The sequence below is a fragment of the Schistocerca nitens genome, chromosome 12, assembly GCF_023898315.1.
Source record: "Schistocerca nitens isolate TAMUIC-IGC-003100 chromosome 12, iqSchNite1.1, whole genome shotgun sequence".
Classification (NCBI taxonomy): Eukaryota; Metazoa; Arthropoda; class Insecta; order Orthoptera; family Acrididae; genus Schistocerca; species Schistocerca nitens.
The window spans coordinates 32,678,080-32,705,012 of record NC_064625.1 but is presented as its reverse complement, the minus strand read 5'-3'; the positions used below and the strand labels follow the sequence as shown (position 1 = coordinate 32,705,012).

General features: G+C 45.4%; 1 protein-coding gene across 1 annotated transcript in view; it reads left to right on the top strand.

The window, feature by feature from the left end:
• The window catches only part of LOC126215175 (chymotrypsin-1-like), a 91,333-nt gene that overhangs the window by 46,926 nt on the left and 17,474 nt on the right, over window positions 1-26,933 (top strand). The window contains exons 2-3 of the mRNA XM_049941841.1: window positions 4,385-4,473; window positions 12,517-12,632. Of these exons, the coding sequence (XP_049797798.1) occupies window positions 4,385-4,473; window positions 12,517-12,632 (205 nt within the window). The remainder of the gene's footprint in view (window positions 1-4,384; window positions 4,474-12,516; window positions 12,633-26,933) is intronic.

The following is a 26,933-nucleotide window of genomic DNA, read 5'->3' as shown; positions in this document are numbered from 1 at the left end:
CATCCTGCACGATGATTGATCTCCTGCAAGCCACTCAAAGCGCCCTGCCCCGGAGGTTGCAAAGTACTGGGCACATGTAATATAAATACAATTTGTGTGTGTATGGCTACTGTAAATTTGTATGTTTCTGACTCGAGAATAATAAAAGTATGTATTATCTGAAGCCACCTGAGTGAGCGCGCCAAGTTTCCGTCGCTTCCGACAGATAGCGTAGCAGCAGGACAGTTTCAAAATGGCGTCTGTAGGTGATGTACGTTACAAGCAGCGTGCCTCATTGAATTTCTTACTGCAAGGAAAGAAACTATGGGGAATAGTCACAAACGGTTGTGCAAAGTCTATGGAGCATCTGCTGTCGATAGAAGTGCAGTTATTCGCTGGGCACGGAAGGTGAGGTCATCAGAAGGCGGTTCGGAGGAGCTCCACGATTTGCAGCGGTCGGGGAGACCATCCAGGCTGTCACACCTGACGTGCTACAGCGAGCTGATATTCGCGAGGACAGACGCATTACGACTCGGCAGTCGGCGCTGCAACTGTCAATCAGAAACGGAGGTTCACACAGTGAAGCACTGGCTCCGCCACCAGGACAAATATTGTTACCGACAGGGCATATACGCCCTTGTTTCGCGCTGGACGAATACAGAGATATGTAAATCGGTACAATATGGCGCCTATATAAGACAACAAGCTTCTGGCGCAGTTGTTAGATCTGTTACTGCTGCAATGGCAGATTATCAAGATTTAAGTGAGTTTGAACGTGGTGTTATAGTGCACGAGCTATGGGACACAGCATCTGAGGTAGCGATGAAGTGGGGATTTTCCTGTACGATCATTTCACGAGTGTGCCGTGAATATCAAGAATCCGGTAAAATATCAGATCTCCGACATCACTGTGGCCGGAAAAAGATGCTGCAAGAACGCGACCAACGACGACTGAAGCGAAACGTTGAACGTCCAATTTGCTGCAGATTTCAATGCTGGGGCATCGCAAGTGCCAGCGTGCGAACCATTCAACGAAATACCATCGAATGGGCTTTCGGAGCCAAATGCCCACTCGTGGACACTTGATGACTGCACGACACAGAGCTTTACGCCTCCCCTGGGCCCACCAACACCGACAATGGACTGTTGATGACTGGAAACATGTCTCCTGGTCGGACGAGTCTCGTTTCAAATTTTATCGAGTGGATGGACGTGTACGGGTATGGAGACAATGTCATGAACCGATGGACCCTGCATGTGAGCAGGGGACTGTTGAAACTGGTGGAGGCTCTGTAATGGTGTGGGGCGCATGCAGTTGGGGTGATATGAGACCCCTGCTACGTCTACATACGACTCTGACAGGTGACAGGTAAGCATTCTGTCTGATCACCTGCATCCATTCATGTCCATTGTTCATTCATACGGGCTTGGGAAATTCCAGCAGAACAATGCGACACCCCACACGTCCAGAATTGCTACAGAATAGCTTCAGAAAAACTCTTCTGAGTTTAAACAGTTCCGCTGGCCACCAAACCCCCCAGACATGAACATTATTGAGCATGTCTGGGATGCCTTGCAGCGTGCTGTTCAAAAGAGATCTCCACTCCCTCGTACTCTTACGGATTTATGGACAGCCCGGCGGGATTCATGAGGTCAGTTCCCTCCACCACTACTTCAGACATTAGTTGAGTCCATGCCACGTCGTGTTGCTGCACTTCTGCGTGCTCGCGTGGGCCCTATTCGGCATTAGGCAGATGTACCAGTTTTTTGCCTTTTCATACCACTGTGTACGGGATGCTAGGCGCTTTATGAAGCAAGGTCTTTTTTTCTTCAAGAATATGAATTTGGTACCCCCAGGAATTGCTCCCCGGGGCAGACACCTTGGTTTGCCCCCCCCCCCCCCCCCCAATAGATCCGGGCCTGCTGCTACACCATTCCCCGGTCCCCGGGTGCTGAGGACGTGAATACGCGCGCCGCTGGGCTTTTCCTACGGAGCTATGAACCTCTGTATGCGTTCTGATCCATTGACCTCTCACTTCTGCAGGCGTGTTACTTCCATATCTCGATTAATAAAAAAATTTATAATATTTATTATACGACGTATGTGCCTCATTCCGTGCTATCATTTGCAAAAACTTCGTTTCGATATCTTGATCGCTTATGTGGGAGGACGTCACTGAGCGCATAGCGCACGATAGTCCTTCGGACATAAAACCCAATAACACGAAAACGAAATGAGATATCTTTCTGCTTTCAGTTTTAAACACCATTTCGATATCTTATTTACGAGGGTCGTTCCGAAAGTAATACCTCCTATTTTTAATCATGGAAACGACAGGAGATACATAAATCACAACAGCAAAGCTACAGACTGTCGTTTTTTCCACAATGTTATCACCATTCGTTTGGCACTTTTGCCAACGCTAAACCAGAGCCTGCATGCCGCGCTTGTAAAAATAGGAACCATCTGAGACTGACCACTTCCTTACAGCTTTGACAACAGCATCAGAGTCTTGAAAATGATCACCACGTAGTCCATCTTTCAGAGGCGCAAAGAGTGGACGTCTAAAGGCTCTATATTGGGACTGTACGGTGGATGTGGTAAGACAGTCCAGCCGAATTGTGCAATGATGCGTGGTCGTAAAACTGGTGTGGGGCTTGGCGTTATTATGTTGCAGGTGAAAGTTTGTGTTCTTCTCTGGCCTTACCTTAGAAATTCGGGCATTCAGCTTAGTCAGTGTCGTCTTGTGTCGTGCTGAACTGACAGTTTCTCCAGGCTCCAGGACACCCAAAAGAACCACACCTTGGCTATCCCAGAAGACTGTGCACATGACTTTGCCTGCAGATGACTGTCTCTCAAATTTCTTCTATGACGGAGAACTCGCATGTCGGCGTTCCGTGGACTGTCTTTTGGATTCCGGCTCGCAGTGGTGAGACCACGTCTCATCTCTGACGACGATGCTATTCAGAAAACTGTCACCTTCAGCTTCATATTGGTCCAGCATGTCCCGATAAATTTCCGTTTGATGAGTTTTTTGTTCTTTTGTAAGCATCCGCGGGACCTGTGTCGCAGAGACGTTGCGACAACCGAGATGTTCCAACAATGTTTCCAAGGAATTGCAGCCAACATTCAGCTTTGCACACAATTTTCTGGTCGTTATCCACCGATGAACACGGATTAGTTGATAAAGATGCTCTTCATTGCGAGGGATGACAGCTGTGCTGGGTCAACCGGGCCGTGACTTTCCATGCACACCCCTCTCACCAACTTGAAAATGCCGTACCCATCGCCTCACATTTCTCACGACTTTTGTATCGTCTCAATACAGCTTGAGTAAGTGTAGAAGGATTTCAACCGACCCAATTTCTTCAGGTATGTGGAATTCAATCACATGTCGCTATTTTATACTCGCATCCATATCAGACTCCACTTTGGAACTCTTCTGCTGCCGCCAGCTACCGCAGAACAACGGAACCCGCCTGCTAATGAAAGATAAAGGTTCAAGCATTGGCACTACACCAACGACATCTGACGTGAGCATCCAAAGTCACCACAAAAAAGTATGAGGCATTACTTTAGGAACGACCTTCGTATATTATAGTCACTGCAATGTATGAGCTAAAATCAACCTGACGCAAAGTTCACGCACTGCGTTTTAACCTCTGCAAACTCTTTAAAATTTCGTGCACTGTCTTACTTAATTTGATGCAGCGCAGTAAGTTTTGCGGGTAACGAAAAGGAATTCGAGCGAAGATATCAGACTGTACGGAGTGCAAAAATCAATTTACTTCAGCTTGTAGCTTTCCTAAAATCGGATCAAAAGTATTTCATACCGCCATACCTCTTCCAAGCACAGGCACCAGCATTTGCAGAGCTGTGCAGCCATAACAAAAGCCACCTCAGTATGGAATGCAAATAGCACATCTTTAGCAGCGAAAAAGATTAGTAGATTATGACAACATTTTAAATTTTGTCAATAATTATATTAAATACATTAGTCAATTTTACTGCTCCTGGGAAACATGATATAGGATACGTGCAACCAGGGTTGGGTGACCATTTCAGCCATTTAGTGACGTAGAAACACTTGTCATCTCCACGTTTCATAAATTCTGAAAATCTATATTTTTACGTTTGTTCTTGTAGGTCTGCCGACGTCTGTAAAGCGGAAATCGATATCTATTCAATTTTATTAAAATGTGATATAAAAAAGTTAATTCTGAGCTTTATTTAGATGTCAAGGTCACGACTCTCCTCCAAAGACCGAAGTGACGTCATTTCAAAAATCTCGCGAACACGATTCTTACCTGCAACAGACAAGATTCTTTGAGCAGAAAAAGATGTACAGACCTTTCCTGCTTCAGCTAAATTCAGAAATGTGTGAAGTACGTTTCGTTGTTCCAGGTGCTGGAGCTGTCAGAACTGCAAACGGAGGTGACGCCGACGCGAGGCACTCTGCAGGAAGTTCGTGGAATCCAGACTTCCGGTTCCAGGTACGTAGGCTCTGGGCAGTGAGCACAATACTAGTAAAGCCTGGCCTCCCAACCGCCATAACACACACACACACACACACACACACACACACACACACACACACACACACACACACACACACACACACACGTGTCAACGCCAACTATTGCGAATCGGTATGAGTTTTGACATGTGTTGTACTCTCCCAAAATAAGGTTTCTACACTACTGGCCATTAAAATTCCTACACCACGAAGATGATGTGCTACAGACGCGAAATTTAACCGACAGGAAGATGATGTGATATGAAAATGATTAGCTTTTCAGAGTTTTCAGAGCATTCACACAAGGTTGGCGCCGGTGGCGACACCTACAACGTGCTGACATGAGGGAAGTTTCCAAACGATTTCTCATACACAAACAGCAGTTGACCGGCGTTGACTGGTGAAACGTTGTTGTGATGCCTCGTGTAAGGAGGAGAAATGCGTACCATCACGTTTCCGACTCTGATTGAGGTCGGATTGTAGCCTATCGCGATTGCAGTTTATCGTATCGCGACACTGTTGCTCGCGTTGGTCGAGATGCAATGACTGTTAGCACAATATGGAATCGGTGTGTTCAGGAGGGTAATATGCAACGCAGTGCTGGATCCCAACGGCCTCGTATCATCTACATGGATGATGTACAAATCACATTTAAGTGCCTGGCAGAAGATTCTCTATTATTCCAATCACGAACTGCGTGCAGAAAAACACGAACACTTACATCTTTCCGTGCGAGCTCTGATATCCTTTATAGTACAGGGTGAGGACAAAGTCTTGCCCTGATTATAAAAATTTGTAACACAATAACCATTTGACATAATAAGCTACGTTTGATGCCGTTACATCGGTTAGTGTTAGTAGTTGTTGTGACCAATAGATGGTGCTAGTGCTCCACAACACCGACGCGGTCTCTTAGGTCACGTTAGTTGCTGGAGAAATGGCGTCGAAGCAGTAGAAAGCGCAATGTGTTCTTTGGTTTCACGAAACGAAATCGCCCATCAGTGTTCAGCGTAAATTTTGGGCTTCTTATGGACGTAGCGCTCCTGACGTTAAATCAATAAAGCAATGGTATGCAAAGTTTAACGAAACAGGCAGCGTTGAAGATCGTCTCGAAGTGGCAGGCCTCGTGTGAGTGATGCAACTGTCGATCGTGTTCGGCAATCGTTTCACCGGAGTCCGTCTAAATCAACTCGTCAAGCATCACGTGAGCTTCAAATACCGCAAGCAAGTGTGGTGAAGATTCTTCATGAAAGGCTTAGGTTGCGCGCTTACAAAGTGCAAATCGTGCAGGCCATGCAACGGAATGATTTGCTGACACGTGCTGAATTTGCAGCTGAGATTCTCAACAGGATTGATGGCACTAACGATTACTTAAATCGCATATGCTTTACCGATGAATCCACCTTTCATGTCAGTGGAATGTAAACAGGCACAATGTCCGTATATGGGGTTCAGAGTCTCCATGTGCTACTGTAGTTACAGCGAGACAGCGAAAAAGTGCATGTTTGGTGCGGCCTCATGCATAACAAGGTTTTTGGACCGTTTTTCTTCGCGGAAAAATCTATTACCACTAATATTTACTTAGACGTTTTGCAAAGAATATCAACCATGGATACTTTTCCAGCTAGATAGAGAACCCCCCCCCCCTACTGGGCTTTGATAGTGCGTGATTTCCTGGATGAAACATTTCCGGATTGGAAGGAACACCCTGGCCAGCCCGCTCTCCACACATTACGCCTCTTGACTTTTTTTTCTGGGGCTATATCAAGGACAGAGTCTTCGTCGCACCAGTTCTTGACGTCGACGAACTGAAGGCTAGGATACAAGCTGATGTGGGTATTGTGACAGAACACATGTTACGAAACACCTGGCGGGAACTGGAATACCGCCTCGACATTCTCCGAGCTACCAAGGGAGAACACGTTGAAGTTTACTGAAGTAGGTGGTCTTAAAAAAACTAGTAACACTAACCTATGTAACGGCATCAAATGTAAATTATTATTTCAAACGGTTGACCTGTAATAAATTGTTATCAGAGCAAGACTTTGTGCTCACCCTATATTATGACGATCGTTTCTCTCTATGCAGGCCGGCGTCAACAAAATATTTTCACATTCCGCTGAGAAAGATGGCGATTGAAATTTCGCGAGAAGATTCTGCCTTTCTTTGAATGATCCTGCATCATATCCGTGACTCTCTACTTCGCGATAATACAAAACGTGCTGCTCTTCTACGAACTTTCTTGATGTACCCCGTTAAACCTATCTGATAAGGATCCCACACCGCGCAGCAGTATTCGAAAAAGAGGACGAACAAGCGTAGTGCAGGCAGTTTCTTTAGCAGATCTGTTAAATTTCCTAAGTGTTCCGCCAATAAAACGCAGTCTTTAGTTTGCCTCCCCTCTAAAATTTTCTATGTGCTCTTTCCATTTTAAGTTGCTCGTAATTGTAATTCCTGGGCATTTAGTTGAATTTACGGCCTTTAGATTTGATTGACTTATCGTGTACCCAAAGTTTAACGGATTCCTTTTAGCACTCATGTGGATGACCTCACTCTTTTCACTATTTAGTGTGAATTGCCAATTTTTGCACCATATAGACATTCTTTCTAAATCGTTCATAAAAAATGGTTCAAATGGCTCTGAGCACTATGGGACTCAACTGCTGAGGTCATTAGTCCCCTAGAACTTAGAACTAGTTAAACCTAACTAACCTAAGGACATCACAAACATCCATGCCCGAGGCAGGATTCGAACCTGCGACCGTAGCGGTCTTGCGGTTCCAGACTGCAGCGCCTTTAACCGCACGGCCACTTCGGCCGGCTAAATCGTTCATAATTTATTTTGATGTTCTCATGACTACTAGACAACAAACGACAGCATCATCTGCAAAAAACCTAAGAAGGAATAGCAGAGGGTCTATAACACTATCTTGTGGAACGCCAGAAGGCACTTCTGTTTTACTTGATGACTCTCCGACAATTACTACGAACTGGGACCTCTCTGACAGTAACATAACTGAGACGATATTCCATAGGCACACAATTTCACTAAAAGCCGCTTGTGTGGTACAGTGTCAAAAGCATTCTGGAAATCTAGAAATACGGAATCAATTTGAATTCCCTTGGCAACAGCACTCATCTCTTCGTGTGAATAAGGAGCTGTGTTTCACAACAACGATGTTTTCTAAATCCATGTTGTCTGTGTGTCAATTGACCGATCTCATCTAGGTAATTCATAATGTTCGAACGCAATATATGTTCCAGAATCCAGCTGCATATTGAAGTTAATGATATGGACCTGTAATTAAGCGGATTACTCCTACTGCCTTTCTTGAATATTGGTGTGACATGTACAACTTTCCGGTCTTTGGGTACAAATATTTCGTCAATGAACAATTGTATATGTTTGTTAAATATGGAGCTATTGTATCAGCATACTCTGAAAGGACCCTATTTGGTATAGAGTCTGGACTGGAAGACTTGCTTTATTACGTGATTTATGTTGCTTCACTACTTTGAGGATATCTATTTCTACGTTACTCATGTTGGCATCTGTTCTTGATTCGAATTCTAGAATATTTGTTGCGTCTTCGTTGGTGAAGAAATTTTGGAAGGATGTGTGTAGTAACTCTGCTTTAACAGCACTGCCATTGATAGAATTTCCATTGCTATCGCACAGAGAAGGCATCGATTGTGTTTGCCACTAGCATATTTGGTAATTTCCAACAATGATTGCCTATCGAAGTTGGAGCGCTCCAAGCGATACATATCGAAGTTGCGATAGTAAATCGATTATGGAGGTCTCGTGGCACGCGTTGTGATAAATTACTTGTGATCGTCATTTGTATCAGTTTTGCTTTGTTTCTTCAGTTTCGGTAAATTACGTTGCGGCCATAATTGATTGTGATATTTTCCCTTCATAGCGAGTGTAATGAATGGTGCTTCTCAAGTTACGTCTGCGGATTGCCTCACATGGAGAGCTCTCATCCCATGCGTAAGCAGTGTAGACAAATGTTTGACTTTTTCCCGGATATATGGACTTCTGCCCGACGAAGTCACGAAAGACTGTATTGACTGTGGTTCTGCCAAGTCTGTGAAACTGCGTGAGAAGAGTGCGGACACAGAGATTCCATTGCAATTTCATTGCGGGCTTTGTGGAAAGCGAACCAGCATCAGGAAAAATACGTGGTTCGAGTCCTCTAAATTATCGATTGAGACGAGCATAATTCTTGTCTCGTGCTGGATTCGTGATTACACGCTGCATCAGAAACTGCGCTATCGGCGAATACATTCTGTGATTACTTCGGATTTTGCCGAGAAGTGCGCTACGTCATAGTGACAAACGACAGTGTGCCGATTGGTGGACCGAATAAATAGTGGAAGTAGACGAGTCTCACATTGCTAGGCGAAAGAATCAGAGAGGGCGGCCTACTAAAACTGAAGTAGATCATATTTGGGTTTTTGGTGGCATAGAGAGAGAGTCACGCAAGTGTTTCGTTGTCAGGGTATTGTCGCGAGACAAGGTGACTCTAGTGGGTCTTAAAAGCATTTCATACTGCCAGGAACAAAAGTCATCACCGACGGGTTTCATTCATACCACAGTCTCAAAGCTGAAGGGTTCGAGCACGAATTTGTGAACCACTCTGTCGTGTTTGTCTGTTCAGATGACGCCAGTGTCCATACCCAGAACAAAGAACGCCTGTGGAAGTCTGTCAAGTCAACCAAAAAAAGAGAAGGCCGTCCAGGACAGAGGGACGAACTCTATTTAATCCAGTACCTATAGTTTCACAACTTTCGTATCCAGGGAAAAGTCGACGCATGCGACACTCTGCCGATATTCCTACGCGACATTGGCAGAGTAATCCCCGGGTATGGCAAAAAAGGACTTGTCCCTGCAGCTTATACATCGAGCGGACTCTCTCAAGACGACCACACCGACGGCGACTAAGTCGTCTCCTTTCAATTTACCAGTGCTTCTCTAACGCTTTTCTTTTGTCGTTCTCTAGTGAGACCTCCATAATCGACTTACGATCGCAACTTCGATTATCGTTTGGAGCGTTCCAACTTCGATAGGCAGTCATTCTTGGAAATTACCGCATATTTTACATACGACCAGAATCTCTTTGGATTTTCTCCCTGTTTCGAGACAAAGCTTCGTTGTGGAAGCTATTGTAGGCATCTCGTATTTAAGTCCGTGCTGAAAATGGCTTCTGAGCCCCGTAATGGTGAAGCGACTGTTCTCCAGGATGCGCTGCCGCACTAGCTCAACCGGCTGATCATTTATGAGGGACGATCACCCACTGTGCTCTTCATCGTGGGCACTTTGACGTTGGTTGTTACTTCGAATTCCTACTTCAGAGTCTCATCACCGATGATTGACTTGTGCTCCTTTACCGCGCAATCAGCCGAGCGGTCTAAGGCGCTGCAATCATGGACTGTGCGGCTGGTCCCGGCGGAGGTTCGAGTCCTCCCTCGGGCATGGGTGTGTGTGCTTGTCCTTAGGATAAAATGGTTGAAATGGCTCTGAGCACTATGGGACTCAACTGCTGTGGTCATAAGTCCCCTAGAACTTAGAACTACTTAAACCTAACTAACCGAAGGACAGCACACAACACCCAGCCATCACGAGGCAGAGAAAATCCCTGACCCCGCCGGGAATCGAACCCGGGCGTGGGAAGCGAGAACGCTACCGCACGACCACGAGATGCGGGCTGTCCTTAGGATAACTTAGGTTAAGTAGTGTGTAAGCTTAGGGACTGATTACCTTAGTAGTTAAGTCCCATAAGACTTCATACACATTTGAACATTTTTTTTTTCTTTTGTGCTCCTTCAGAAGCGTTGAAAGGTCCATAGTGGCTTATTACTCGAACGGCTTCTAGTGACTACAGTGCGTACAGCGAGAGAAGAGCTCTGACCGTAGACTCGGCCTTGCCGCACGTGTTTCGCGCATCCACGACGGCCAATCAGATCGTGATCTTTTGTTTACATTACCGTGGCAACGCCCCAGAGTTGCCATAGTGCTGAGCGACCGCATCCGTGTCGAATACTGGCAGCTGTGCTGCCAGCTGTCAGAGCTTTACTCTCGCCGGCGGCCGTTGTGGCCGAGCAGTTCTAGGCGCTTCAGTCCAGAACCACACTGCTGCTACGGTCGCAGTTTCGAATCCTGCCTCGGGCATGGAGGTGTGTGATGTCCTTAGGTTAGTTAGGTTTAAGTAGTTCTATGTCTAGGGGACTGATGACCTCAGATGTTAAGTCCCATAGTGCTGAGAGCCATTTGAAACTACTCTCACCATACGGAGTACAGCCCATATAGGAAGTCACTGAGCTCACATGACTGAACCATTCTGCTGTTTCTGCAGTACTCCCCACCCCCGATTTCACTGTCAGGTTCACCCCTTGTGACATCTAGATGTCTATTTCGCATTACATAGGGGTGTCTGGTTATTTTTGATTAACTAGTGAATGCTCGCAAGATGACGGTGCGTGAAGATCCCTTATACAGGGGGTATCAGAAGTGAGAGTCAATAGTCATCGATATGACAGGAGTGATCATTAGAAACATAAAAGTTAAGTAAACATGCGCTCTAAAACGCATACCGTAAGAGCTATGAGCAATACTTGATGTTCGATGCTGTGTCAGCAATTTCCAAGGATGATTGCCTATCGAAGTCGCGGGGTCCAAACGATACATATCGAATGTGCGATCGTAAATCGATCATGCTACTCTGGTGGCGGGCGTTATGAGTATGTTTACGGTGGTCTCTACAGCAACGACAAAAGAAGAGCGTTACAGAAATATTTGTAATTGCAAAGGAGACGACTTAGCTTACTCGTCATCGGTGTTGTCATCATGCGAAAGTACATTACGGTGGTTTGGATGGATAATTTGGAAGAGTCGAACCACGTATTCTTCCTGATACTCGTTCGTTTTCCGCACTGTCCGCAATGAAATTGTAAACAGTATTTCAGCATCGAAACTGTTCTTACGAAGTTTTACACACTTCGCATCACCACAGTCCCTTGTTTCCTCGTCCGGTGGTACTCCATGTTTGCGACAAAAAGTCGAACAATTTCCTACGCCGGATAAACATGAATTAGATTTTTCCATCTGAGAGAATCCGCCGAAGAAACATAAAAAACACAAGACATCCCACTCACTAACGACATAAATCGTCTGGGATTCCCTAGCAACTCACAAATAAGTCGCGGAGGTATGTAATTTAAAGCAACTAACGGAACGACGGAAAACAGAGAAAAATGACGATCACAAATTGTGATCACAACGCCCGTCACCAGAGTCGCATGATCGATTTACGATCGCACGTTAGATATGTATCATATGGACTCCGCAACTTCGATAGACAATCATTTTTGGAAAATACCCAAATGTCTTCTACTTGAAGCTCTTTCACCTGCTTTCCATATTTTGGGAAGAGGTATTATGGACCAAAAGAAGAAAGAAATGCCCAGTAAACATGTGTTTTTAAAAGGCCTACCTTAGAGCTATGGCTACTTGTTCATTAGAAGAGTTGTGTTTCAAAGTAGCGAAAATGAAGTGCTCAAGCTCCTAAGGTATAAATTTTACAGTTCTTGTTGACTGGACTTTTTTTTCTTGTTTTGGTCCATACTACCACTTCCCAAAATATGGAAAGCAAAGAGATTGCAGTAGAGGAGATTTGTTTCACAGTACTGTAGATAAAGAATTACTCACAGCCCTTAACGTATGCGTTTTAGAGCTCACATTTAGTTGACTTTCTGTCTCGAATGATCATTCCTATCATTTCCCTGAATATTGAGCATCACTTCTGTAGCCATTAGCACTTCACAACTGAAAACTTGCAACAGCGCTACGACCTGTCAAGGGTCCTCTTACGCCATCTCGTATGGTGCAGCTGCCTGCACGCCGGCAACACTGCCCCCTGCCACTGCAACCTGTCAGTCACCAAGTCAGCCTGTCAGTCACCAAGTTATTTTAATCGGAGTATACGATGCATGATGTCTGATAATAATTTTCCGACAGGCGAGTCTGTGGTGGCACCGGGACGAGTTTCCACTGTGCGGGGCAGTCGTCCTCGATGAGCGCAACCTGGTCACCGCCGGGCACTGCATATACGACGGCATCATGAGGCCCACCAGGTCAGTTCACCCTGTGAGACACTTTACTGTACAGTCTTTCTTCCTCTCTGTTGTTAGTGCTTACAAGGGATGGGCTAAACTACAGTGTTGGTCATTAAAACTGCAACGCCAAATAGAAGAGCAAATAATGAAATTTTAGTTATTGTTCATATACAGTACCACACTCCATATGGCGAGAGAAGAGCTCTGACAGTTGACACAGCGTCGGTGCACGTGCTTCCCACATCCACGACGGCCAATCGGATCGTGAACTTTTGTTTACATTACTGTGGCAACGCCCCAGTGTTGCCACAGTGCTGGGTGACCACTGCTTTCAGTCAGTTGCGCCATGTGCTACGTTCAGATTTGGGTGTATACGTGTGCATTCCGCTACTTCTGTGAGTTTCTTGCCATGTGTCTAAGTGGAAAAGTGTGTATAAGTGGAAAATGGCTGCCTGTAGTCCAGAGAAGAGGGCTTTTAGGAAAGGAGCTATGCTGAAATCCCAAGCACGCGAATATATACAGGGTTATTACAAATGATTGAAGCAATTTCACAGCTCTACAATAACTTTATTATTTGAGATATTTTCACAATGCTTTGCACACACATACAAAAACTCAAAAAGTGTTTTTAGGCATTCACAAATGTTCGATATGTGCCCCTTTAGTGATTCGGTAGACATCAAGCCGATAATCAAGTTCCTCCCACACTCGGCGCAGCATGTCCCCATCAATGAATTCGAAAGCATCGTTGATGCGAGCTCGCACTTCTGGCACGTTTCTTGGTAGAGGAGGTTTAAACACTGAATCTTTCACATAACCCCACAGAAAGAAATCGCATGGGGTTAAGTCGGGAGAGCATGGAGGACATGACTTGAATTGCTGATCATGATCTCCACCGCGCCGAAAATTCAAAGCGTTTGACTTTGTCATCGGGTGTCAGGGCTTGTAGCAATTGTAAACGGTAAGGCTTCTGCTTTAGCCTTTTCCGTAAGATTTTCCAAACCGTCGGCTGTGGTACGTTTAGCTCCCTGCTTGCTTTATTCGTCGACTTCCGCGGGCTACGCGTGAAACTTGCCCGCACGCGTTCAACCGTTTCTTCGCTCACTGCAGGCCGACCCGTTGATTTCCCCTTACAGAGGCATCCAGAAGCTTTAAACTGCGCATACCATCGCCGAATGGAGTTAGCAGTTGGTGGATCTTTGTTGAACTTTGTCCTGAAGTGTCGTTGCACTGTTATGACTGACTGATGTGAGTTCATTTCAAGCACGACATACGCTTTCTCGTCTCCTGTCGCCATTTTGTCTCACTGCGCTCTCGAGCGGTCTTGCGGCAGGAACCTGAAGTGCGGCTTCAGCCGAACAAAACTTTATGAGTTTTTCTACGTATCTGTAGTGTGTCGTGACCATATGTCAATGAATGGAGCTACAGTGAATTTATGAAATCGCTTCAATCATTTGTAATAGCCCTGTACACAGATTGCGTGTTTACTTTGAAAGGGAAAGGGACAATGGTGGGCCTTTGATATCAGTGAGTAAAGCGGTCAGAGTGGCAGAAGCACTGAACATTTCTACAGCGGCAGTGAAGAGAGTCACAAATGATAGAGGCTGCCAATTCAGTTGCGAGTCCTGTTATTGTGACGCCTAGAAAGTCAAGGAAGAGATCGTGTCGTGTGGCTGAAACAGACAACTTTGACGAAAGTGCTATCAGGCAACACATATACACGTACTACAGCAGGAAGGAGTGTCCAAGGCTTAAAAAGTTGATGGCATCACTGTCGGACAGTGGTTTGTTCACAGGCGGAATGACAAGTCTCTCCAATGTTCTGAAAAAAATTGGCTTCCGTTGGAAAAAGTTCTCAGGACGAAAGTTACTGCTGGAACACGAGACATTGTAGCGTGGAGATGTCGTTGATTGCAGCGAATCCGGAAAACGTAATATGGATTGACAAAACATGGGTCAACGTGCGTTGTGCACGTTCCATTGCGTAGACAGACGACGCGCGCCACGGAACTATGAGTGTGCCAACAGGTAAGGGAGGGCGACTAATTATAGTTCATGCTGGCTCTATGAACGGTTTTGTGCCCGGTGCTATGATGATGTTGCAGTAAAAAAAACTGTCGACTACCATGAGGAAATGAATGCAGATACGAGGGTAATCCCAAAAATAAGGTATCCTATTTTTTTATAAGTGCAGAACTCTGTTTGTGTGGCACTTGGTTACACTGTTATGAAGAGTGCTTCACGTGATGTGTGTAAACATGCACACGTCGCGCTGAGGCGCTCAGTCTTGGCTTGGCAGCCGTTGAATGTTACTGCAAAGGGCACTGCGCTGATTAAAATCCATCGCCAATTGACGGAAGTGTATAGTGAGTAGTGCATGGATGTCAAAAATGTTCGTAAGTGATGTAGAGAGTTTGCAGCTGGTCGGACCGAAATTCACGACGATCAAAGGAGCGGGAGACCGTGTTTCTGAGGAGACAGTGTTGAAGATCGGCCATTCACACTGGATGATCTCTGCACTTTGGTTCCTGAGGTTTCCCGAAGCACCGCTCACAGAATTTTAACGGAAACATTGAACTACCGGAAGGTGTGCGCAAGATGGGTGCCACGCTTGCTGACTGAGGACCACATGCGACTACGAGTTGATGTTCCGCGCGCCTTTCTTCACCGCCTTGCGGCCGAACAGGTCAACTTTCTGGACTCAATTGTCAGTCACGGGTGACGAAACCTGGGCATACCACTTTACACCTGAGACCAAGCAACAATCACACCAGTGGCGGCATCCTTCTTCAGCATGGCGGCGAGCTGGTATGACATGGGAATACAAAAACTGCCCCAGCGTCTACAATAATGCATCGACAGAAATGGTGATTATGTCGAAAAATAGCTAAATGTTCAAGCTGTAAACTGATGTAAACCATTGTAGAAATAAACAGGTCTATGTACTTATAAAAATATAGGAGACCTTACTTTTGGGATTAACCTCGTACATTCAAAGACTGGTTAGGTACTTGTTTGCTACCAAACGTCAGTCCCGGTAGTGCTTATGTAATTGACAATGCGCCGTACCATTGTGCATAATTAAATAAGGCATCAGCGGCTGCTGCAAGGAGAGACGAAGTAGTCAACTGGTTGAAAGATAATAAAATAGGCATGAACAGAATATGCGCAAAGCTGAACTTCCGGAATTAGTGAAACGATACCAGCCACAGAGACGCATTATGTGATTGATACATTAGCGGAGAACCACGGCCACAAAATTATACGTCTTCCACCGTACCACTGCCATTACAGCGCAATTGAACTCACCTCGGCTCAAATAAAAGCAAATGTTGCGGAGCTAAACAAAACCTTTACGTTTCGAGACACAGAGACGCTGGTAAATGAGGCTGTCACACGAATAACGCCAGAAAACTGGAAGAACGTCGTGAACCACTTGTGGAAAGAGATTACAAGGTAAAACACAGAAGAAGGTGTAACAGAAGAATCCGTTCATAATATTGTAGTTTCTTTATCAGACGACAAGGACAGCAACAGCGAAGATACCGAAGACTATGTGAACGTGACTAGAGGTGACCAATCAGATGATGATGATCTTGGGGTTTCCGTTCTCCCGCACGAAAAATAGAGGTGATGTCATTTGATATTTTACACGTGCAATTTGATTTACCTTGCTAATGCTGAAAATCTGTTTGTGTGTAATTTTTATGTTGGCTAGAACGATAGTCGTGGTAATTTTTTTAGTGATGTTACCGCCGTTTGACGGTAATAATTTTTATTTTATTGTTATTCGACCCAGAGTTCGGCAATAGACCAGTTTCAAGTACGGCAACTTACAAATGTCAAAAGATATCAGACTGGTATGAAATACAGCGAAATCTGAACCGTCTAACAATAAAATAAAAATTGTTGCAGTCAAATGGCTGTAACATCGTTAAAGAAAATAGTTGTGTGTGTGTTTGTGTAAGGTGACAAACACTGGTAGCACATGTGAAAAAATATTCCATCAAGGAACACATTGGTCAGCAGAAAGCTGCCCCTAGAGGAATGCTGCAAGGAATGACGCGGCATTGTTAGGTTCTGAAGGAGCCGAGTGTTGCCGTGGGCCAAAGGGTGGGAAGGAAAGCCTATCACCCCGCTCCCCTTGCCGCTGGCTCGCTGCTCATCCGTGTCGATTACTGGCAACTGCGCTGCCAGCTGTCAGAGCTCTTCTCTCGATATACGGAGTATAGCGAACGCAGGAGCTTTGCAATTGCTAAACAAGTGTGGGAATTGGATGCACATCCTAATCTTGTTCTCCCTCCTCTATCTACCCCTCTCCTCCTTCTGCTACTCCCCCTCCTTCCTCCCCTCTGTCCTCCTCCTGCTCCTTTCTCCCCTCTATATCCTCCTCCTTCCTCCCCTCTGTCCTCCTCCTCCTCCATCCACCCATCCTCCTCCTCTTCCTTCCTCCCCTCTAACCTCCTCCTCTTCCTTCCTCCCCTATATCCTCCTCCTTCTCCTTCCTCCCCTATATCCTCCTCCTTCTCCTTCTTCCCCTATATCCTCCTCCTTCTCCTTCCTCCCCTAAATCCTCCTGCTTCTCCTTCCTCCTCCCTTAAATCCTCCTCCTCCTTCCTCCCCTCTATCATCATCCTCCTCCTCCTCATCCTCCTCCTCCTCATCCTCCTCCTTCCTCCCCTCTATCCTCCTCTTCCTCCTTCTTTCCCTCTAACCTCCTCCTCCTTCCTCCCCTCTATCATCCTCCTTCCTCCCCTCTATCATCCTCCTTCCTCCCCTCTATCATCCTCCTTCCTCCTGTCTATCCTCCTCCTTCCTCCTGTCTATCCTCCTCCTTCCTCCTGTCTATCCTCCTCCTTCCTCCTGTCTATCCTCCTCCTTCCTCCTCCTTCCTCCTCTCTATCCTCCTCCTTCCTCCTCTCTATACTCCTCCTTCCTCCTCTCTATACTCCTCCTCCTCCTTCCTCCCCTGTACCCTCTGCCTCCTCCCCTCTACCCTCTGCCTCCTCCCCTCTACCCTCTGCCTCCTCCCCTCTACCCTCTGCCTCCTCCCTCCCCTCTACCCTCTGCCTCCTCCCTCCCCTCTACCCTCTGCCTCCTCCCTCCCCTCTACCCTCTGCCTCCTCCCTCCCCTCTACCCTCTGCCTCCTCCCTCCCCTCTACCCTCTGCCTCCTCCCTCCCCTCTACCCTCTGCCTCCTCCCTCCCCTCTGTCCTCTGCTTCCTCCCTCCCCACTGTCCTCCTCCTCCCTCCCCTCTGTTCTCCTCCTCCCTCCCCCCTCTTCTTCCTCTCTATGGTCCCCTCCCCACTGTCCCACTGTCTCATCCCTCCTCGCTCTGATCTTGAGTCCTTTTATTGTAACTGTTAATTAATATTCCATTGTAATATTCTAAATAATAAGCCATAACCACTACTTCTGTTTATTGTGAAAACCATCTGCGAGAAAGAAAACAAAACCACAGACTGTTCTGTGTAAAATTTACCTTTAAATATACGTAATGATAAATAACAAGTACCTGGAAGGAACAACATTGTTGTGTATACAGTTTATCTCAAATATAAATAATAAGAGAGAATATGTATCTGCAAGAAACGATTTGTCAGACTAAAAGAAAGAAAACAAAACCGCACATTTTCATTACAGAGCACAGCACAGCATTTCCTTTCTCACAGTCTTTTTTAACAGGAAACCTGTACATTTACGAGAGTTGCCGAGAAAGTAATGCACCCTTTTTTTTTTCTTCAACAATACTTTATTGAACATAATGAAAAGTACACACACGAAAGAATGGTGTCTTACTTACACACCCCACTTTTCCACGCAATCCCTATCACACCCTATGGCACTCCTCCAGCGCTAAACAAGGACGTCTATGCCCTGTCCGTACCAATCCTTATCCTGGTGACGGAACCATTGCCTCAGTGTATGAGTCATCCCCCAATCGTCCTCAAGATGCAGCGCCAACTGCCGAGTCGTAAGGCGGCTGTCTTCTCGAATGACATCAGCTCGAACATGTCAGGTGTGACAGCCGTGGATGTTGCCCCCCAACCGCTGCAAATCGTGGAGCTCCGCCGAACCGCCTTCTGATGACCTCACCCTCCGCGCCCATGCGGCTAACTGTACTTCTGTCGGCAGCAGATGCTCCATAGATTTTGCAGAAGCATTCTGCCGCTATATCTTTGAAATATTTATGAAATAATAATTACATTTCACGAAATTATTTGACATAAGTAATTTAGAATTGAAGTTATGCACAGTAAATAAATAAGTGCACATTTTTTGTGATTTCCGTGGCTTTTGCGATGTTAAATTGCATTAAACTACGTGGGTCTGTCTGTGTAATGCTAAAATGTGCGGTACCGCGTGCAGAGTAACAAAAAAAATACTCCATTATCAGTGACCCTGGTGTACATTTCCAGGTTTCATACTCCAGTATCCGTCCCTGGTTTATACTTCTTGGTTTAAGAGCACATATTGTGAATAAACTTACTGATTCCGCACGTCATTAACAGTCTTTCTTCAAGGCCCTTGGACTTCCCTAAACAACTTCTTTCATGGTTAAACTATACTGTTTTCTGTGCCCTTCGTTGCAATGTTTAAAATTTCCTCTTGTCAAGGAATGTTGTAACTTAGTTTATATCATCCAAAACTGTTGTGTGGGAAGTCGAATTCCCTTGTGCTTTAATGTGCCTGTTACATCCTCTCATATCTGACCTACTCAAAAATTGGAGACCCACCCTTTTCTTAGAGCAGCACACCACTGCAGTGTGGCACAATACATAGGACCACCGTTTCTGTTTACTTTGATGAAGCCAGCTACCTGCGACTCTTGAGATATTGTAACCTCACCGGACAAAATCTTAGTCAGCCCATTAAAAAACCACACTGTTCGCTTTATAACGCTGTAGATAGTGTAGAACTGGTACGAGGCGGTCAAGTGACCCTCCACTGCTTACCTAAAGACATGGTAGTGAGGTGGTGTTTAATCTACTAGGTTGTTGGATTGAATCGACGCAGTGTGCTGGATTGACATGCAATCGTGACAGAATAGTGGAAGGAACCATTATCCAGAATGAATTTTCACTGTGCAGCGAAGTGTGCGTTGATATCAAACTTCGTGGCAGATTAAAACTTCGTGCCGGACCGACACTCGAACTCAGGACCGCTCGAGTTCGAGTCTCGGTCCGGCACACAGGTTTAATCTCCCTGGAAGTTTCAGGAACTATTATTTTTGGCCGTGCCCACTACCACACCGGAAATGAAGTTGACAGAGTTCGTGATGTATCAGTGCGCACTGTCGAACGTGTTGTCCACAGGGTATGGCGTACCGCTTGCAGCAAAGTAACACAGTGTAAGGACAGCGTTCGTAAGAACATCCTAACCCAACAGCAATTGCTACTGCTATCACTAGATACATGTCGACTGTTCTCAATTTCTGAACAAACACTGCTGATGGAACCGCATGCATTTGCAGCCCTTGGTTACTGAAGCACACGAAGATACCAGTCTTTAGTCTACATCTACACACATACGGTACAAGCCACAGTCCCGTTCCCGGAAGAGGGTACCTTGTACCACTACTATTAATTTCCTTTCCTTTCCTCTTCCGCTCGCAAATAGATAAAGGGAAAAACGACTGCGTATAAACATCCGTACAAGCCCTAATTTTTCTGATCTTATCTTCGTGGCCTTTGCGCGAAATATATGTTGGTGGCAGTTGAATTTATCTGCGATCGGCCTCAGATTCCGGTTGTCTGAATTTCCACAATAGTGCCTAGCGGAAAGAGCGTCGCCATCCCTCCAGGGATCCCCGTGTAGTACACGCAGCATCTGTATAATACCTGCATGCTGACCGAACCTACCAGAACAAATCTTAAAGTACGCCTCTGAATTAGTTCGATGTCTTCCTTTAATCCGATCTGCTGGGGGTCCCAAACACTCGAATGGTATTCAAGAATGGGTGTACTAGCGTTCTGTATGCCATCTCCTTTATAGATGAACTACACTGCACCGAAAAAAAAAAATGTTCAAATGTATGTGAAATCTTATGGGACTTAACTGCTAAGGTCATCAGTCCCTAAGCTTACACACTACTTAACCTAAATTATCCTAAGGACAAACACCCATACCCATGCCCGAGGGAGGACTCTCCTCCGCCGGGACCAGCCGCATAGTCCATGACTGCAGCGCCTGAGACCGCTCGGCTAATCCCGCGCGGCCTGCACCGAAAATTCTCCCAATAAATCGAAGTCGACCATTTGCTTTCTTTACTACCCATCTCACGTGCTAATTCCTTTTCACATTGCTTTGCAAAGTTACGCCTAGACGTTGAAGCAACTAGACTGTGTCAGGCCGCACTCCACTAATGTTTTATTCGAACGTCTCCTACTGATCCACATTATATTAGATCAAATAAGCCCTCGGTCACAAATATTAAGTCAAAATTGACCAGGTTTCGACGCTACTATGAGCGTCGTCTTCAGAATTAGACTAACTGTTCTAAAACATATTAAGTATATAATACATTAATAAAATTAAAGGTTGTACTGACTGGAAAAAGATGCAGTACTTACAAGTCACATATTAAAAAATATCTAAGTCGGAAAGGCGACGTCATGAATAGTTATAAGTAAGATGGCGAGCCACTTAGGGCTGCTCGTACTTTACTGAACAAGGGTTGCAAGAAAGGTCATCAACAAGTGTCAGCATGCGTATCATTCAACGAAACATCTTCGATACGGGCTTTAGGAGCTGGAGACCCTTTCGTGTACCCTTGATCACTACACGACACAAAGCTTTACGCCTCGCCCGGGCCCGTCAACGCCAACACTGGACTGTTGATGACAGGAAACATGTTGCTTGGGCGGCCGACTCTCGTTTCAAATTGTATCGAGCGGATGGACGCGTGCCGGCCGGGGTGGCCGAGCGGTTCTAGGCGATACAGTCTGGACCCGCGTGACCGCTACGGTTGCAGGTTCGAATCCTGCCTCGGGCATGGATGTGTGTGATGTCCTTAGGTAAGTTACGTTTAAGTAGTTCCAAGTTCTAGGGGACTGATGACCTCAGATGTTAAGTCCCATAGTGCTCAGAGCCATTTGATGGACGCGTACGGGTATGGAGACAACCGCATGAGCCCTTGGAACCTGGATGTCAGCAGGGGACTGTTCAAGCTGACAGAGGCTCAGTAACGCTGTGGGGAGTGTGCAGTTGCAGTGATATGGCACCCCTGATACGTGTAGATACGACTCTGACAGGTGACACGTATGTAAGCATTCCTCTCTGATCATCTGCATCAATTGATGTCCATTGTGCATACCCACAAACTTGAGCAATTCCAGCAGGTCAATGCGACACCCCATACGCCAATACCGCTAATTGCTACAAAGTGGCCCCAGGAACACTATTTTGAGTTTAAACACTTCCGTTGGCCATCAAACTCCCCAGACATGAACATTATTGAGGATACCTAGGATGCCTTGCAACATGCTTTTCAGAAGAGATCTTCATCCCCTCGTACTCTTACTGATTTATGGACAGCCCTGCAGGATTCATGGTGTCAATTCCGGTGTACTGATAAACGCGGCCAGTGATAAACGCACCCAATGAGATTCGCGCCCAGAAAGGGTCGAGGACGGGTCTGCTAATCCCCTTGCCCGGCAGACAAAAGAGTTGAGGGACGCTACCTGGAGATTTCCGAGCTGGAGTTTTCAGCCATCAGACAGAGAGAGAGAGAGAGTGTTAAGTTTCTACCACACACAACTTAACTTCAAACTGCAGTAAACACAAGAGATTACATTCGTTTGCTTCACTTGCAGTACCATTCAGCAGTCTTGATCAATATCATTTTCATTATAACAATTACACCTATTGAATGCTCAGGAATATCAAGTGACTCTATACTTGGCGATTAGTAATGTCACTTAATTTTAACTCTTAATTTATAAAAACTAGCGAGGAATTGGGGTGGTGACTCTTGAATGAGAAGTATAATTGTAAAGGGTTGACTCTGAAAAGGGTTCGCTTTTGTTTTGGTGTATTGTAAAACACATATACTGTATTTTTAAAATAATCTGATTTCCATCACACTTTATCCAGGCTTTGGACTGGCTAAAGAGCAAAAGTCATTTACGCGTGTTTAAAATCAGCTTATAAGCATCAATATTTTTTTTAATTTTTATTATTTTTATGTAAGTTGCTATATACATTTGAACGCTATTGTATCTGTATACATCTTCTGATAAATTCAGTCAAGTTGCTGTAGGTAGGATATGGCTTTCGAGCAATCCTTGATCTCACCATCCTCTTCGTATTTTTTTACTATTTTTCCCAACCTTTCATCATGTTTCAAGTAGACTTTTTTTTCTGTCTACCTTCCATACCCAGTTCTGCCCTCATTAACGCGCACACTGAATTTTCTGCTTCTCTTTTCAAATACCTAATAACGTTTTAATAATTTTCGGATTTGGTTTAGCAAGCATGTTATTAATTTTGTGGTGCCAACCTTCTACAGCGTTGGTTGTTCAGTGGCGCCGTTTGTAGCAGCTCCTAAGGTTGATAGGGGTTTCTTCATTTTCCAACCATCTATCTACGAAGTCGTCAAAAGATTCAGAAAGTTTGGAGTGCATGTGAACGTATCTCCAGCCAACCATCACATGCATCTTTAGGCCGTAGAAACGCCAGCGCAGCACACATGCGAACATGTTGTCTCACTTCTTCGTTTTCTTTGTATTCACGAGTAAGTCCTAGCTCTCGAACTTTTCTCCAGAGACGCTTTTTCATATGGGAATAACATCCATACACTTCAGCTGTCGGAAATAAAACTTTAATTGCAGAAATCGCAGCTGATTCGAAGTCTACGGTCACGTTTGCAGGTTTCCATTCTGGAATTTTTTCCATCATTGTTTCGGAAAAGACGGACGTACGTCTCTGTTCTTTTGTTTGGCAGTAGTGCAAAGGCAACCGGATAGATGCTTGTCTCATTATTTGAACTCCGAAAGTCGGGGTGAATGGTGTTTATTTGCGAAAACTGTTTGCTGCAGCACTTGAACGTACCATCCATAAAAAAGTCTTGTTTACTCCTTAGACCCTCTCTTCCTGCCCTTCCGCTAAAAACTATTATCCTCTCTCCTAGTTTGTCATCGCTTAACAGAAAACTGCTGCCATCGTTCATAGCTAGTAAATCTGCCTTTAGGTCAATTTCTTCTCTTGTTGGTGGATCCCTCTCATTTCCCTGTGATTTTGCCCGCTGCTAGTACAAAGCTCACTTGGTTGTTTGCTGCTCTGGCATTTCAGTTACAAAATCATAGCCCCGATTATGCAGGCAACCCAGCTCCTCTGAATATATTTTTGAAATAGACGTCTCTTCGTCTCTTGCCCTCTTCTTTGCATGGTTCAAAGTCTTCCTTACTTCCAACCGAGCGACATCCGGAGGTCCACATTGATGCTCAAATGAAAAAAGCACTGTCGAATCCTTCGTTTTCAGCATTCCTCAGCAGTGGTTTGCTCTCTGTCTTGAACAGTGCCACGTTACTGTCCCATCTTCTTTAGTTCTCTCCACTATGTAAGAATAACCTTCGTAGTGGCAACATGGCTTACTGTGATTAGTGGTTCAAAATTCCATATCTGAGCTACTGTGTCAAAAATATACGAATCGCGCGATGTGAACTCTTCGACAGCCAGAGCGGCACTAAGGCTGTGTTTGTGTATCAGACAGTCTGCGGCTGTGCCTGGTACCGGGGTGGGGGGGGGGGGGGGGGGGGGGCAGGTCCCTGTGTCCGAGGAGCAGGTAGTTTAGGGTGATTAGGACGACCTGGGCGCGGGTAAGCCTGACACAAAGGGAGCAGGTATTGGGCGCGAATCTCACGCATTTCTGGTTGGGCGTGAATCTCACTGGGCGCGATTTTCATAGATTCGTCAATTCCCTACAGCGACATTAGTCGAGTCCACGCCACGTCGTGTTGCGGCACTTCTGCGTGCTCTTGGGGGCCCTACATGATATTAGGCAGGTGTACCAGTTTCTTTGGCTCTTCAGTGTATGTCCTTGTCTTATTCTGCCCCCCTCTCTGTCCACGACCTCCTCCTCTCACTCTCTTTGTGCATCTGCTCTCTGTCCCCCCCCCCTCTCGTCCATCTCTTCCGCCTCCCACGTACCTCTGTCCATCGCCTCCTCCTCCCGCTCTCTGTCCATCACCACCTCCTCCCTTTCTCTATCCGTCTTCTCCTTCCTCCTCCTCTCTGTCCATCTCCTCCTCCCTCCCTCACTCTTTCCAAGTCCTCCTCCTTCCCTTCTCTCTGTCCATCTCATTCACCACCTCTGTCCATTTCCTCCCCCCCCCCCCCCCCCAACCGTGACAGGAAATTGAAGCCACTTAAAGGGTTGGGTTGGGTTGTTTTCGGGAAGGAGACAAGACAGCGAGGTCATCGGTCTCATCGGATTAGGGAAGGATGGGGAAGGAAGTCGGCCATGCCCTTTCAAAGGAACCATCCCGGCATTTGCCTGGAGCGATTTTAGGGAAATCACGGAAAACCTAAATCAGGATGGCCGGACGCGGGATTGAATTGTCGTCCTCCCACATGCGAGTCCAGTGGAAGCCACTTAAAATGAGTGGGTAAATTTCATGGGATCATTGTTGTATAGAGTATGAGAGAGACACGTCCAGCTGTTGCATCTGTCAGGATAATAGCTTCAATGATAGTATTTTGCATAGTTTTAATGTGGAAATGGGAATGTTTACAAATTTCCGGACGATTCAGATTCCGTTGTAGTATCTAATTTTTAGCCAGTATGCCATAAATACAAATCTCCTTTATTCTTTTAAAACTGACTGCGAGGAAGAAAACAGTACTCCACATTTTTGTGTATACAATTTTCTTTAAAATTGTATACAATAAAAACGAATATACTGGGTGATCAAAAAGTCAGTATAAATTTGAAAACTGAATAAATCACGGAATAATGTAGATAGAGAGGTACAAATAGACACACATGCTTGGAATGACATAGGGTTTTACTAGAACCAAAAAAATACAAAAGTTCAACAAATTTTCGACAGATGGCGCTTCATCTGATCAGAATAGCAATAATTAGCATAACAAAGTAAGACAAAGCAAAGATGATGTTCTTCACAGGAAATGCTCAATATGTCCACCATCATTCCTCAACAATAGCTGTAGTCGAGGAATGATGTTGTGAACAGCACTGTAAAGCATGTCCGGAGTTATGGTGAGGCATTGGCGTCGGATGTTGTTTTTCAGCATCCCTAGAGATGTCGATCGATCACGATACACTTGCGACTTCAGGTAACCCCAAAGCCAATAATCGCACGGACTGAGGTCTGGGTACCTGGGAGGCCAAGCATGACGAAAGTGGCGGCTGAGCACACGATCATCACCAAACTATTGCGCAAGAGATGTTTCACGCGTCCAGCAATATGGGGTGTTTTTGTTTGGTTCTAATAAAACCCCATGTCATTCCAAGCATGTGTGTATCAATTTTTACCCCTCTATCTACATTATTCCGTGGTTTATTAAGTTTTCAAATTTATACTGACTCTTTGATCATCCAGTATTGGGGACAAACAGTTTGTCTAACCATGTTATCGCAGTAAAAACTGATTCCAACAAAGAAAACGAAACCGCATGTTTTCACAGCACACCACAGCATTTCTTTCTTACAGTCGGTTTTAACAGAAAACGTTTGCTTAAAAAATGTATACTATGGCCGTCTGGATGATTATTAAAATATCGTGTAACACTTTGAAGTAAATTAGTCAAGAACTTTCTCATATTTTTGGAAATAACGCTTCCCCTTTTTATATTATGTGTGTAGATGTATAGAATCATACATCAAAAAAAGTTTTACATCACCCCAGTTCCCAGAACTCCTGAAGAAAGTCGTTGACTGTGGGTAATGTATCACAGTCACAGTCCCTTTGACTGTTCAGAGACGTCACTAAACCCGCCCAAAGATGTAAACAACCATGCATGAGCAGCGCCTATTAGCCGGAGAGGATCCGACAGGCGATCAGTTCCAGGTATTCCACCAGGAAGGAGGTACACGGCTCGTGATGTCTGTAGTTAAAAAATGTTCAAATGTGTGTGAAATCTTATGGGACTTAACTGCTAAGGTCATCAGTCCCTAAGCTTACTCACTTCTTAACCTAAATTATCCTAAGGACAAACACACACACACCCATGCCCAAGGGCGGACTCGAACCTCCGCCGGGACTGTCTGTAGTTAACCGTGCCTAGACTGTCAATACCGCGGTTCTTCTATCGCGTCCGCATTGTTACTTTGTGCTAGGAAGTGTTTTCAACAA